Raw genomic sequence first — 16,548 nt, forward strand, 5'->3', positions numbered from 1 at the left:
TAATAATATTTTCAACATTCTTTTATCATTATGTTACATTATAATTTGACCTATACATCATCATTATTATAATTAGTGTTAATTAGTGTAAAAACTCACCTAATATACGATTTATTTAACCTTGACATGTATAAAGCCAGAGATATTATATAGTAGAAACACTCAAATTTGATAGTTATATGTATAAATAAACACTGTAATTTTAAAAATTGTCAACAATATATTATGTAGTATATTATATCTTTTGATTTACCCGATATAATAAATAAATGTTTATCCAAGATACTTTAATGCTAAAATATTAGTCATGATCAAATGTTATGTCATTTTGTTTAATCAATAATAAGTTTCATTTGGCAAACTTTTTTAAGCAGTGATTTTTGAGATTTTTCAAGCTTTTAAGTATAATGTATGATTGTAAGTAGAGGTGTTCAACGGGTCGGATTGACCCAACGGGTCGAATCGATCCAACAGGTCAAGGGTCGGTTGACATTTTAACTGGTCATTAGCAGGTCGGGTCAATAATGGGTCATTGACCATTGACCCGACCCACCCCACCCCAATCCGGCCTGTTGAGCATCTGTAATTGTAAGCAAAATATCATGTTAATATTTACTACTTGCCATACAATATATTTTGAGCAACTAAAAGAAAATAACAATTATATAAAAGATCGTTCGTGGACAAGAAATAAAATGCGCAAATGAGATAATACAATACTCATAGTCCAGAAATTAAAGGAAACATTGGAACGAAAACAAAGAACAGATGAAAGACTGAAATTGTGAGTGACTATATATATATTAATATATATATATATATATATGTTCTCACACTATGATAGAAGATGAAAGACTGAAATTGAGACTCCATAACTCAAAACCTCCATTGACAAAATCATAGTGAGCACCCTTGAGAGCCACTGTTTTCTTTGCAACTGCTTCTCTTACAAATGGGTATGTCAACAGGTTCCCTAAAGAAACATTCACTGCTTCCTGTTTATACAAAACAAAACGTTTGTCACCAAAATTGTTTTAACGATAACATACGATCTACCCGTTAGATCAGTCGGTTTTAGTTGGATTAGGTTTGATTCAACATGTTATAAATTCTCTAATTTTGAATAATACGAGCATATAAAAGTGTTTATGAGAAATTTGATATATTAAATGTACATTTTTCTTGGGTTTTTATTTTTATTACGCGTTCTGTCATTTACAGTGTGTTCCATTTGAACAACCGTATAAAATAGTCAAATAAATAAAATAGTTTAATGGAATGACAAACTGAAAGAGATAGAATAAACTCGGATTTGGTAATATGAAGAACAATAAGATGATGGAAACTTACTTTCTCACAGTTGGTGCATTGTTGTGAAAACTCAACATTGCTGTGCTCAGACTTAACCTTGAATTTAGCAGGGTTGCAGATCTTAACCCAATCTTCTATGAAATCACTACCATCAAACAACAAACAAGGGACCATTAGTCTTACAAATAACAAAATATAGTCAAGTGAAATTTTGTTCAGTTTGTATCAATGTAAATTTTATTAATATTATTTTTTTATTTTTAATTATACACAATTAAAAATATTTTAGATTGAGTCATTGGATAGTCTAAATACCAAATAAGACAATTGATGTCAATCTTAGAGAGTATTTCTTAATATAATAATATGTAACTTATAATCTCTCTATTTAAGTTAATTATTACACTTTGACATAAAATTAGAAAAAACTTACGTAGAAGTGGAGCCATCATCAGGAAAAGACATAAGTCCCTTAATTCCTCCACAGCAGCTGTGTCCAATCACCACAATATTCTCCACCTAAACATATTTAAACCACTTTTCAGCTTTAATTAATTCCATAACTTGCAAAGATAACAAAAATGGCAAGATTAGGAATTTTTTTATCAAACTAATTTCTATATACACAACATTCTTCCTTCGTTTGACCGTACTATTTATGGTAGGTATGACACATAAAATTTTTTTATTTTGAACCAAATTAAACATTTTACTTTTGTTCTAACTTAATCGAGTTTAACACTCAAACACGTATACTCCTTATTGTAGATTAAATTTTATTTTGTCAGGAAACTAAATTACTATTTGTGAAATATTTAGTACCATATATAAGAAGAATATGTGTTGTATTAATATTTGTGAACAGGCATGGTTAAATACAAAACATAATATGAGACTTACTATCAGATATCAGTTTAAGTTTTTAATTGATACCTTAAGACATATTAGGAGTTTAATTATGACCACTTTTTAGATAATTAGTTATCTTCCAAAATTAAAGAATAGCTACTATGGAAACTTGAAATGGTATATTTAATTTCATGCTTGGAGAATAGACATAGGTCACGGAAAACACAAGCATTATTAAATAAAGTAGCATTATTGGCAACTTGATGATTGGATATTGACATTATGTGGAGTACTCAACTTAACAAGGCTGATAATAAAAATAAATTTTATAATTATAGATTAATGCAATCTGATAAGAGAGTACTTAACCTTGAGATGCAAAACAGCATATTCAATAGCTGCTCCTGCACCAGAAAATTTTGTCTGCAATATCAACAAGTTGAATTACATACCCAATTAAAATCTCTTAAAACATCAACTAAGGCTCGCATCTGCCTAGATCATGATTAATTCATTGATTTGATTCAGCAAATATACAGCGATATATGTTTGATCCGTTTTATATTAATAATATCTTGATTTACTATTAGGAATAAGAACCTTATAGAGTATATTTTCTAAAAAGATATTATAAATGATATTATGACAAAATTAAACGTTAATTGACTTTTTAAATTTTATTATATGTGTCGAATGAAACAAAGTTGAACTAAATTAAAAATGTAATAAAAATACTATAATAAAAATAATTAATAAGAACATAAAAATTATTGTGTATTTTTAGTTTGGTCACGAGTTAGGAGATGTGTATGTAAGGAATTAAAAAACCTTGTCATAGGGAGGAACCATGTTGGCAATGTTTCTAACAGCAAAGGCTTCACCAGGTTGAAAATCAAGGATATGAGAAGGACAGACGCGCGAATCAGAGCAAGCAAACACCAGAAACTGCATGTGCAACCAAGCATTATGATTAACAAATCTGAACTATTTTGGAAGATTTTGTAAAAACTTCTCTCGACATCTCAAACAAAAACTTTAGCTTATGATTAGAGTTCAATAATATTTCTGATATTTTTCTACGCCTCTTTATACGAGAGCTCATTTAGTAAGAAATATGAATGCAGCTATAGACAAATCCAGCTGACTCTTGTGCCCACAAGTAAGGTTGGATGTGAGGCTCGAATCCGCCGCAGAATGCAGCATCCACTTTAAATAATGGGTGGGTTAGAGTCCAATCTGTAATCTCTTGTTACATTCGCTTCTAATACCATGTTAAGAGACTCATTCAAATAAAAATTTAAACTGATGGTTAAAGCTCATTAATATTATATATTTATTAAGTCTCCTTATTTCAATTTTTTGATTAGTCAAAGTGTAAACAACAAACTCATACAACGCAGAGTTAGTATAAAAATATATATATAACTCCTGCAATTTCAAAAATCACTACTATTATATTTGCTAAATGCTCAGGTTATTATTATTGACTACAATAAACACAATTTGTAAAAAATATTGTTACAATAATTTAGAAAATTTTTTCCAACCTAAGATAAGATATTGTTAATTAATTAGGAATATTAATCAAATCAAAATTTTACATTCAATAATTTTGATTTATTTGGCAAATGGTTGTAAAACTATCATTTCTTATTTCATAAATAAATTATTAAATTATATGATATGATGATTATTTTGAGCTACTGTAATCTTGTCAGTATATTTGCTCAATGTGACAAATTAAGCTTACCTTAGGACTTTGACCCGTTGAAAGTTCACGGTACAAAGTAGGATTTTTCCTGATGAAAAAGAATATAAAGTAAATAAATCAGTCAAACAAGGATATGCACATTTGATTAGAGCAAGTAAAACTAACTAAAAGCTTTGAAAATTGAACAATTTTGCTAATTTTGTAACATCATTCGTAAAATAATTACTAAATGTTGGCATATTCTCACCAGAAAAAACATATGCCAAGTTGCAAATTACATCAAATTTAGAAAAAAATTTTCCTTGTATTTTAAATAATTTAATAAAAGGAATTTTTGTGCATGGGACTTATATCTACGTATTAGCCATGATAACAGTCTATTTTGGGATGCTACAATTACAAATGTGCAGATCCTTCACCAAAACTACTTTATTTAGTATATAGTTAAAATCGAATTCAATTTAAAAATCTATTTTTCTTTATAATTTTTACTTAATTTAACAATGAAAATTATAGTAGTACAGCTGTACAGAAACAAATGTAATAATGTGATAAAGACAAGTTTTGCAGAAATTGAGAAATCAGAATCATCCAAAAATACGATAACATAACAGAAGAATTTATGGAAATAGCGGTTCCAGAAATACGGTAAAGGAAAGATAAACGTAACGTACTCGTATTTGTCGGTTTTGAACCGGAGAAAACCGGATTTGATGCGTTGAACCGGATCAAAGACATCCTTGGATCTGGGTTGGCCAATAGTGACCTGCCCCTGCAACTCGGTTGTTATCTCCTTTAATTTTGCGGCTGCTAGCTTTTCCAATCCTTCATTCTCTCTGTTTTCAATCCCAATACAATTATACAAGTATTACTACTAGCAAAAATAAATAAAAATTAAAAAAATGGAGGATACAATTAAGTAATTAGGACAAAGAAAAGAAATAATTTTATAAGATTAATATATGTTCTCACACTATGATAGAAGATGAAAGACTGAAATTGAGACTCCATAACTCAAAACCTCCATTGACGAAATCATAGTGAGCACCCTTGAGAGCCACTGTTTTCTTTGCTACTGCTTCTCTTACAAATGGGTATGTCAACAGGTTCCCTAAAGAAACATTCACTGCTTCCTGTTTATACAAAACAAAACTTTTGTCATCAAAATTATTTTAACGATACCATACACTACACTATGCCCGTCAGATCATTTGGTTTTGGTAATATGAAGAACAATAAGATGATGGAAACTTACTTTCTCACAGTTGGTGCATTGTTGTGAAAACTCAACATTGCTGTGCTCAGACTTAACCTTGAATTTAGCAGGGTTGCAGATCTTAACCCAATCTTCTATGAAATCACTACCATCAAACAACAAACAGGGGAGCATTAGTCTTACTACATTTATATCTTTCTACATCCTAATTAAGTCTTTCCCTCAACATATATCTTTAAAATAATGGTGAAGATAATGTGGATAATTAAAAACAAAAATAATCTAACTAATTCTTAATACTTCTTCCAATTTAGACCAGTTGTTACATATTATTTTTTGACATTATTTATCGGTCGCTCTTAATTTGTATTTTATGGAGCAATTAAAATGACAAAATATAGTTAAGTGAAATTTTGTTTATTTCGTATCAATGTAAATTTTATTGATATCATTTTTTTATTTTTAATTATGTACAATTAGAAATATTTTAGATTGAGTTAGTGCATTGGATAGTCTAAATACCAAATAAGACAATCTTAGAGAGTATTTCTTAATGTAATAATGTAACTAATAACCTCTCTATTTAAGTTAACTATTACACTTTGACATAAAATTTAAAAAAACTTACGTAGAAGTGGAACCATCATCAGGAATAGACATAAGTCCCTTAATTCCTCCACAGCAGCTGTGTCCAATCACCACAATATTCTCCACCTAAACATAACATAATTTTAAAACATTTTTCAGCTTTAATTAATTCCATAACTTGTAAAAGATTCTAAATGTTTTTTTTTTCAAACTTTCTATATATACAATATATTTCCATTCTTTTGACCATCCTATTTTTGGTACGTCTCATACTTAAAATTTTATTTTGAACCAAATTAAACATTGTACTTTGTCTTCACTTAATTGAGTTTAACACTTAAACACGTACCCATTATTGTAGACTAAATTTTATTGTGTCGGGAAAGTAACTCGTCACTCACTTAATGTGAAATATTTAGCACCATTTATAAGGAGAGTGTGTTTTTGGTTGATATTTTAGGACATATTAATAGTTTAATTCTCACTGCCGATTAAATAATAATTTTTTTAGACTATAGGGGATTATGCTTATTCAAAATTTTTTAAAAAATGGAAAAATTTGCTATGGAAACTTGAAATGGTATACTTTCATGCTTGGAGACTAGACATGGTTCACTGAAAACACAAGTAGTATTAAATAAAGTAGCATTATTGGCTACTTGATGATTGGATATTAACATTATATGGAGTACTCCACTTATCAAGGCTGATAATAAAAATATATTTTATAATTATAAATTAATTCACCTTCAGATGCAAAACAGCATATTCAATAGCAGCTCCTGTTCCAGAATACTTTGTCTGCAATATCAACAAATTGAAATCCATACCCAATTAAAATCTGTTAAATATTACTTGAGGCTCGCATCTACATAGGTCATGATCTAATCATTGATTTGATTTAGTAGATATGTAGTAATATATGTTTGACCCATCTTATACTAATAATAATATCTTAACGAGCCACTGCCAATAAGAATCATATAAAATATATACTCTAAAAAGATATTATAATGACGTCATGATAAAATTAATTATTAATTGACATTTTTAATCTTATTATACGAGCCGAATAAAACAAAGTTGAACTAAATTAAAATTTAATAAAAATACTTTAATTAAAGTAATGAATAAGGATACAAAAATTATTATGTATTTTTAATCTGGTCTCAAGTTAAGAAATGTTTATATAAGGGATTAAAAAACCTTGTCATAGGGAGGAACCATGTTGGCAATGTTTCTGACAGTAAAGGCTTCACCAGGTTGAAAATCAAGAATATGAGAAGGACAGACGCGCGAATCAGAACAGGCGAACACCAGAAACTGCATGTGCAAACAAGCATTATGTTAGATTAATTGATTAACAAGTCCGAACTATTTTGGAAGATTGTGCTAAAACTTCTCGTGTATGAGTAGTATACTAGCTCGTCATGTCAAGACAACAACTCAAATAAAAACGTAAGTCAATGGTTAGAGCTTAATAATATCGTTTATAATTTGCTATGCTTCCTTATATGAGAGCCCATTGGACAAAAAGTATAAATGCAGTCATAGGTAAATCCAACTGGCTCCCGTGCCCACAAGTAAGTTCGGATTTAAGTCTCAAATCTGCAGCACGATGCAACATCCACTTCAAATGAGTGGTAAGTGAGAGTCCAACCCCTAACCTATTGTCATATTCGTTTTTGATACCATGTTAAGAGTCAAATAAATAGTTGAAGCTTATTGATATCTTATATATTTATTTAGTCTCCTTATTTCAATTTCTTGATTAGTCTAAGTGTAAACAACAAACTCATCTTAAGTTAGTATAAAAAAATATATATAACTCGTGCAATTTCAAAAATCACTACTATTATATTTGCTAAATGCTCAAGTAATTATTGACTATAATAAACGCAATTTGTAAAAATTATTGTTAGTATAACTTAGGAAATTTTTTTCCAACCAGAAATAAGGTTTTGCTAATTAATTAGGAATATTAATCAAATCAAAATTTAACATTCAATAATTTTGATTCGTTTGGCAAATGCTTGAGACTATCATTTGTTATTTCATAACAAAATTATTAAATTATATGATAATATGATAATTATTTTGAGTTACTGTCACTATATTTATTCAATGTGACAAATTAAGCTTACCTTAGGACTTTGACCCTTTGAAAGTTCACGGTACAAAGTAGGATTTTTCCTGATGAAAAAGAATATAAAGTAAATAAATCAGTCAAACAAGGATATGCACATTTGATTAGAGCAAGTAAAACTAACTAAAAGCTTTGAAAATTGAACAATTTTGCTAATTTTGTAACATCATTCGTAAAATAATTACTAAATGTTGGCATATTCTCACCAGAAAAAACATATGCCAAGTTGCAAATTACATCAAATTTAGAAAAAAATTTTCCTTGTATTTTAAATAATTTAATAAAAGGAATTTTTGTGCATGGGACTTATATCTACGTATTAGCCATGATAACAGTCTATTTTGGGATGCTACAATTACAAATGTGCAGATCCTTCACCAATACTACTTTATTCAGTATATACTTTCATTCCTTGAAATTAAGGTGAAGTACAGCCCCAGAAAAAAGAAATTCTTGTAGCATGACTGCTTGAAAATGGAATATCATAAATGCTCCCTGGTTTAGTCATTTTGCCTTTATTGTCATTTTCATTGGAATTTTTTATTTTGCATTTTTTATTTGGATAATGATTCATCACGTAATTTTAATTTATTCATATATTTTTAATTTTTTTTTTAATTTTAATTTTATTTGCATAATTTTCTTTCTTTTTATTTTAATTTTAATATTCTCCTCTTTTTCTTAATAACTCTTATTTCTTTTTGATCCAAAATAAGTGGGACTTGTAGTAAATAGTTTATGAATTTTCAAGAAATTATCGCAATTTAAATTTCACGAAGATTTTTTTTAATAAATATTTCACGAACATTGAGAGACTTTGACAATATTAATGCATGAATTAAAGGAGTTCATTTAAGTAATTGAATAAATTATTGATCAGATATTTTATATCAGTTTAAAATCCAATTCTCTATCTATGTTGATTTTTAAAAATTCCTTTTTCTAATTAGGTAAAATCGAATTCAATTTAAAAAATCTATTTTTTTTTTTTTATTTTTTACTTAATTCAACAATGAAAATTGTAGTAGTAGTACAGCTGTACAAAAACAAATGTAATAATGTGATAAAAGACAAGTTTTGCAGAAATTGAGAAATCAGAATCAACCAAAAATACGGTAGCAGAACAAAAGAATTTATGGAAATTGCGGTTCCAGAAATACGATAAAGATAAGATGAACGTAACGTACTCGTATTTGTCGGTTTTGAACCGGAGAAAACCGGATTTGATGCGTTGAAGCGGAACAGCATTAGCGGTTACCTGCCCCTGCAACTCGGTTATTATCTCTTTTATTTTTGCGGCTGCTAACTTTTCCAATCCTTCATTCTCTCTGTTTTCAATCCCAATACAATTATACAAGTATTACTACTAGTAAAAATAAATAAAAATTAAAAAAATAGAGAATACAATTAAGTGATTATGACAAGGAAAAGAAATAATTTTGTCAATGAGATTAATAGATGTTGTGCCAGACAATTACTAAAAAGAAAAAGTCAAAATTTAGTGATTAGGATGGGATGCACACTTTATAAGCTATTGGAGGCCTTTCTATTGTCATATGGTTTTGGGATAATATATATCTCCCCGTTAATATGTTGGCATTCACAATAAGCACAGCCTAAATTAACATGGTATCAGAGTCGAAAGTGGTTCCTGGTATGATGTGGCTCACATGTGAGGGGGAATGTTGGAAATATTTCACATGTGAAGCAAGATTCTACATCGATAAAATAGTGAGTAGTTGACTTGCATATATATTGGGTGAGCTAATCCTCCTACTACCATGTGGTTTTGGAAATCAATAAACCTCATCTAGTGTATGTGCAAGTCAACGCTCCTGGCCCATGGGTTTGTGGACTCGAGCTCACAAGTGTCCCGTGTCCACACAAGTGGGTCACGGTGAGATTATGTGACGAATTGTCACAGCCTAATAAACTCTTTATATATATATATATATATATATATATATATATATATATATATATATATATATATATATGTATATATATATATTGAAATTGAATCAAAACAAATCTAAATAAATTTTACATGCATATATTTGAATTTATAATAGGAGAAAAATTGTGTACTTCCTTAGTTGCATAAGGTTTACAATAAGTAAAACATGAGTAATGTTAAAACTACTTAAAACAAGGTGAGGTAAAAAGTATATTTTTATGAAACCTAAGAGAAAGATATAGATGAAATGACAAAATAAATTAAATACGTTGATTTAAGTTAAAAGAAAGAATATGAGATCTGGACTAAAACAAAACTTTAGCAAAATCTATTAGACATCGTATAATATGAAAAACATTGCAAAACATATGGGACATAGAGAGTGTTTTAAGAAAAATCAAGATTATAGATGAGATTACAAAATAAAATAAATTAAATGTATGGATAAACTTATTTTTTAAGATTAAAAAAAATCGTAGATCAAGGCAAAGATAGGATTAGGGTAGGAAATCAAAAAGGATTTTTTTTAAGTAAAAAGGAATTTAAAAAAGTAAAAGTCTATTAAAAGGAAATTGAATTCATATATGATTTGTATTTTAATAAAAAATAGAAACTTTTAAATGAAAACATTGTAGCAGGGTGAGTGATACGATATCGATCAATCAGATGAATAAAAACCTAATCACATCCTATAATTATAAATCAAAAATTAAATACATTGTAGCAGTACAAATCATTTTTTATTAAAAAAATCATAATCAAAAATTCATTTTAGTTTATTATCCCAATGTCATCGCTTCCACTATCATGGATTTAAAAGGATTACATGATATAGGTAATTTTACCTTTGTAAATTTTTAAACTTTGTAGTATTATTTCTCTTCAATTTGCATAATTAATTAATCAGATACTCTTGCGAGAGACCGTTTTTCATAAAGACAACATAAAAATAAGAAGCTCACATTCTTATTTTATCTTTAATTTGTATTAAATAAACTATTTAGCCGATATATCTGATAGAAATCATTTAACAACAATTGTATTAATTATTTCCATGAATTACCTAATTTGATAAGGTGACTGACCAATGACCTAATCTCAATTGTGAGGTTGTCGGTTAAATTAAAGAAAAATCAGAGAAGTCATATGAAACGACAATTATATGCGCCAATCTAAAAGCGACGAAAATTTAGAAGAAGAAAAAAATTACCTTAGAAGCTTCGTGAGGCCTGCAATGGCTTCCTCAAGTGCATTGTTTCCCATTTTCTCTTTCTACCAATTTGCCCAATTCCAAAAAACATATATTAGCACAAATATAAAGATGATTTATTTTAAATTCTAAAAAATCACAGAATTTAATCATTTATTATATAGGAGAAAAAAAGAAATTCAAAGAAAAAAAAGTTAAAGAAGATTGACAAGATATATTTATACACAAATAAATATAAGAGTCACTTTCTTAAATACAAAACGGTAAATTGAAAAGGATTTTGAAGTACCTGAGAATATTTGAAAGGTTTTGAAAAGAGAAGTAAATGGGAGAAAAATGGAGGTGATCAAGTTTGATGGACAAATATGATTGGAATAGTCATTGACTATTGAATATTGTTAAAGGGTAGTTATTAATTAAAAATGATAGATCCTAAAATGGTAAGAAAAGATTTATTCATTAGGAATTTTAATAATTCTTTCATATATTTTTGTGTTACATATAGATTATATTATTTTATTAATTTTTAATGAAATAATAAGAAAAATAATTAATTATGTAAATATATGAGTAAGAGAAATTAAAAATTGTGAATTAGATGAAAAATGATATTACCTCTATTATATAAAATGTAGAAAAATAAAATTAAATTGAAATATAAAAATCTAGCAATATGTACCTTTAATTTTGCGATAGGTAGATAAATGTATTTATTAATTTTAAATAAAAATAAGAAAAATAATTGAGATTCAATAAAGATATGGATAAGTTGAAAAGAAAAAATAAAATATTTGTAAATGAAATAAAAAAAGATAATACTTCTATCAAAATAGAAATTGAATCAAGATTAAAGTGATAACGAAATATAAAATCTAGCCATATATATACCTATAATTTTGCCATAGGTTTATAGGATTATTGTAATAAGTTTTAGTGAAATAATAAGAAAAATTAAACGAATAGTTATATGGATAAAATAAAGAGAAAAAATAATTTTGTAGATAAGATGAAAAAAACAATACCACTAATAGTTAAATTGTAGCAAAATTAAAGAAATAATTCAAAATATAAAATCTAACAAAATTACTTTTTCAATGCTGATGAGAAGTGAGGAGCCTAACATCTATCTTTCACTCTATTGGTCCAGCTTTTTTATTTTTATACTTCCTCTCCTTTCCATAAAAAAGTGACTAATTTGTTTTTACTATTAATCAATTATTTTTAATTTGTATTTTTTCAAAAATAATTAGTAAAAATAGTTGAGTAAATATTTTTCAATGTATAATAAAAGTAAATGCAATATATTTATGAATGAGATAGGTAAATACTCCCTTTTTCTTAATTTAATCACTTTGAATTATAATTTACTCCTAAAAATGTATGAAAGTATAGCAACATTAATAAATATTCCCTTTAATTCAATCTACTTGTTCCATTTACTTTTTAGTTACTATTCACTAATCACTCTGAGATATTAACGGTTAAAATATTATTTTGATAATTATGAAAATATCTATAGTACAAGTAGATTGAATAGGAGGGAGTATGCAAAATAAGAAAAAAAAATCCCAAAGATATACAATAAAGAGTATTATTGGTCACATAAGTGTAGAAACAATAATAAAAAAGTTAAATATATTTATGGTGCTGAATGAAGAGAGAAGAGGTAGAATGTGTTTTTGTGGTTTTCTTTTATGGAAATTTGGGGTTTTCAATAAGAACCACTCCCTTTTTTCTAATTTTATTTTTTTATGAATATGTTTTTGATTGTTATTAACACTGTAGATTGAGGTGACATTCTACAAATTACATCAATTATTTTCATGGCAATTAATTTCTCAATATGTAAATAGTTTAGTTTAATTTCATCCCCATCATCTTTCTCTTATGCTAAAATATGTAAGTTGTCAGAAATCTATTAATTAAAAGTGTATCTCGCATAAGGTAGGGTTTGAATAGAGGATTTTTTTTTTTTCGAAAAGAGGCGGACATACCATACCCCGTACCCTCAAGGAGAGAGTAAAGAGGGATACCCGCAGTCATGAAACCTCCCAGGTGATACCTGCACCCGATATGCTTCGAACTACCAACCTTCTACTACACATGCAGATGCTCTTTCTATTGAGCCATAAACGCTTTTGATAGAACTATTACTTATATAGATTAAAAAATATCAGTCTTTAGATTAAAAAATCGGTACAAGTCACCTCAAGGCATGTGCTTTAAAAACGGTTTATATGATTTACGACGTTCATTTATTCACGAAAAATGTTATTTATTGTGTAATTGAAAACGCCAATAAAGATTATCTCGTATGTAAGTCACGTGCTAAAGCACAATTCAATCAAATTTTACATCATCTTAATTAAACAGCAGCCTTAATAAAATTGACTAATTTCATAATGAAAAGTGGGTGTAACATTGTAATGTTTTCACCTAATTTTTATAGAACCAAAATTTTTTTTATTAAGTCAAAATTATCTTCGGATAGTTGAAGGTATTTTTATCATAATACTTCTTTGTTTGTTTAAAAAAAACTCGATCATTATATCTTGAATTATAAAGTGAATTACAAAATTAAGCTCACATAAAGCATTATTATGTAAAAATAGGTTACATCATAATATCTTTATTTATTAATAATTTGAGTTTTTTTTGGCATTGATTTGGGGACGTTATATATATTAAAATATTAGTGGAATTCATTAAAAAGCCTCTTTTTGTATTGAGACAGCTATTTTACGTTTGAATATGTATATTATGGTCCATGGAGGTTTAAAAGACATAACTCGTCAATATTAAAAAAACAAAGACAAAAATACAATGAAAAAAAAAAATCAAACAATATGCATCCAATTTAGAAAAGGTTCTGTCGTAAAATAACAATGGTGAACTTTTGATAGCATTTAGGGAAATGGATTTATGAGATAAAGTACTGATAATTCTATCATTGATAGTATTTTCAACATTCTTTTATCTTTATTTTACATTATTTTTTGATTTTTACTCCATATTATTATTATTATTATTATTATTATTATAAGCAAAACATCATGTTAATATTTATTAGGTATCCCTAATCAACTACTCTTGTGAGAGATTGTCTCTTAAAGAGGAGACTTTAAAATAAGACGTCCACATTCTTATTTTCTGTTTAATTTGTATTAATTAGGCTATTTAATCCATATATATCTAATGTGTCTCTAAAAGATACCGTCTCTCACAAAAATTTGTTGTCCCCTATTAATAACAAGCTCATATATGGCCATACACTTATATTTTGAGCAACTAAAAGAAAAAAAAAACAATCATAAAAAAGCACATTGACTAGGAAAAAAAATGTGAAAATGAGATAAGAGATAAAATGAGTTTAAAAATGAAATACGAGATAAATAGAGTCAATCTTATATTCAAACTTAGACGTCTAATAATGATTAAATGTATAAATATAACAAAGTTAAAGGGATTGAATATGAAAAGTATTTTTTACTGGAAATTAGTTTATTCACTAAAATTATTCGAACTAATTAATATCTATTTCAGAATTAAATTTCGTGTTAGTTAGCTGTTAGAGTATATAACATATCTTGGGGTATCAACCATCAACTTAAGCTTTTGGTTGGGTTGGTTCCTTGACATGATATCAGAGCCAATTTGACATATATTGAAGCTTCAACCATCAACTTAAGCTTTTAATTAAGTTAGTTCCTTAACACTACCAAAATTAGAAAGACAAAAGAGTATTGGCGGAAGTTGTTTTGCACAACATAACATCATGCCGCATTTCTTCAAACTTCCAGCCATATCTTTTTGGTATGGTCTAGGGCTAGACTGCTATACCACAAGGTTCCTCTTTGATCAACAGATTATGATAAGAAATTATGTATTATTAAATACCAAATATAATTTTTTTTATTATAGTTTGTCTGAGCGAAGAGATTGATTACGTGATAATCAAATTTAAGAACTTTCCTCAAATGTGGTATTTGTTCTTCCACTAAAATAAGAGCCGATTCTCAAATATCGAAATATAATTAAAACATCATATTGTAGTAGAAATAGAGATTATTATACATATAGTAGCAAAATCTATAAGAAAAATAATAAGTGTTATTATTAATAGAAGTACATTACTATAAAATTAGGCACATTGAAAGTAAAGAAAATAAATAAATAGACAAATTGTTATATTAGACCGTCCTATCATGAGGCGTCTTTTATACAGGACTTAATAGCACACTAATACAAATTATAATTAGCATGCCAATTTTTTATTTTGAGATTGTTTTTACCGAAATACGGTCCCTCACAAAAATAATTTGATTCAATAATTTTTTTAAGGGCTTCATTTGGACTAATATGCTAAATATTATGTGAAGTTTTGGGTTTTGCTCTATTTAAGGCCCAAATCTTGAATATTAATAGTTAGTTGGAGTTAGTTGAGACAGATCTATCAGCAGTTCGTGGCCTTGTACAGTTGTAATGTCCATTAAGATCAAAGAGAAATACAATAAACCACACATCTACCACATTCTTATACAATCGCTATTCAAACTTTAAATTGTCTCATAAAATCCGTGATTAAACTTATTACATACACATAATTTTAATAAACTGTCTTATACAATAATTTGTAAATAAAACGTGTTTCTTAAACTAATACAAGAATACAACTAAGTATATAACTATCTAGTTATATGGGGTTATACTCTAATATTAAAGCATAGTCAAAATCACTATTCTTGTCTTACATGCATGTACTTACATAAACTTACAAGTACTCATCTAAAAAGTTGAATAGAATGCAAAATAAGTTTTGAGTTCAAAAAACAATACACTTATTACTTAAATTTAGTGTTTAAGTCATTACATACAAACAAATTATTATCAAGATTCTTATATAATTATTATTTCTTATCAGTAACGATGTATCGTTATCATAATTATAAATTTATACTGCATGTTTAGACTAAAACATAATTAACCTGATATATGAAATGAAAAAGAAAGAGTATATCAAAACTTGCATATGAAAAAACTCTGGAGAAAGATAAGAGAATTACCAATGGAGAAAGAAGAGCACTCCAAATGCTTGAATTTGCTTAAGAAACTTGTGTTTATTGGTAAAGAAAATATAGTGAAAACACTATTTAAATGTAGGAAGAAAAGAGAGGGACAAATACAATAGGATAAGGAAAACGAATGGAGAAATAACTTGGACTTCTTAAAATATTCGAATTGTTATTTGCGTAGATTAGAATGTCACGTTATAAGATTGGCCTAATCTCTTTGTTATTTTCCATGGTCCACATTTGGTTTTATTGTAATATTATTTATATAAATCCAAGTTAAAAAATTTGTTTCTTTTTGAGAAAAAAGATAGCACCTTTCTTTAATAGCAACCTCTAACTTTAGTTTCATTACAACCTCTTAAAATTTTTGGTAACAATGTTATAACCTATGGTAAAGATAAAATGAGATTTTTTTAGGAAATTTCATGTTATAGACAAATGTCGTATATTTTTGTGTACTTATTGATAAGATAGATTAGATTGTTTCG

The 16,548-nt window shown here is 27.5% G+C and overlaps 1 protein-coding gene across 3 annotated transcripts; it reads right to left on the reverse strand.

The window, feature by feature from the left end:
* Positions 1-634: 634 nt before the first annotated feature.
* Positions 635-16,280, reverse strand: LOC130820426 (carbonic anhydrase 2-like). Of its 3 annotated transcripts, none has more exons than XM_057685790.1 (16): positions 16,052-16,280; positions 10,989-11,050; positions 9,009-9,149; positions 7,820-7,868; positions 6,882-6,998; positions 6,423-6,476; positions 5,716-5,801; positions 5,127-5,232; positions 4,844-5,004; positions 4,546-4,707; positions 3,911-3,959; positions 2,989-3,105; positions 2,530-2,583; positions 1,745-1,830; positions 1,351-1,456; positions 635-995 (listed from the first exon to the last, which is right to left on the reverse strand). In XM_057685790.1, the coding sequence occupies exons 2-16, from the start codon at positions 11,039-11,041 to the stop codon at positions 831-833; spliced, it is 1,506 nt and encodes a 501-aa protein (XP_057541773.1). In that variant the 5' UTR covers positions 11,042-11,050; positions 16,052-16,280; the 3' UTR covers positions 635-830. The 3 variants fall into 3 exon arrangements, with proteins under 3 accessions (XP_057541773.1, XP_057541774.1, XP_057541775.1); XM_057685791.1 differs by lacking the exon at positions 16,052-16,280 and adding an exon at positions 11,278-11,415; XM_057685792.1 differs by lacking the exons at positions 635-995; positions 1,351-1,456; positions 1,745-1,830; ... (3 more) ...; positions 4,546-4,707; positions 16,052-16,280 and adding an exon at positions 14,737-15,786 and having other exon boundaries at positions 4,840-5,004; positions 10,989-11,051.
* Between the last annotated feature and the right edge of the window lie 268 nt (positions 16,281-16,548).

Source organism: Amaranthus tricolor, chromosome 8 (genome assembly GCF_026212465.1).
Source record: "Amaranthus tricolor cultivar Red isolate AtriRed21 chromosome 8, ASM2621246v1, whole genome shotgun sequence".
Lineage (NCBI taxonomy): Eukaryota > Viridiplantae > Streptophyta > Magnoliopsida > Caryophyllales > Amaranthaceae > Amaranthus > Amaranthus tricolor.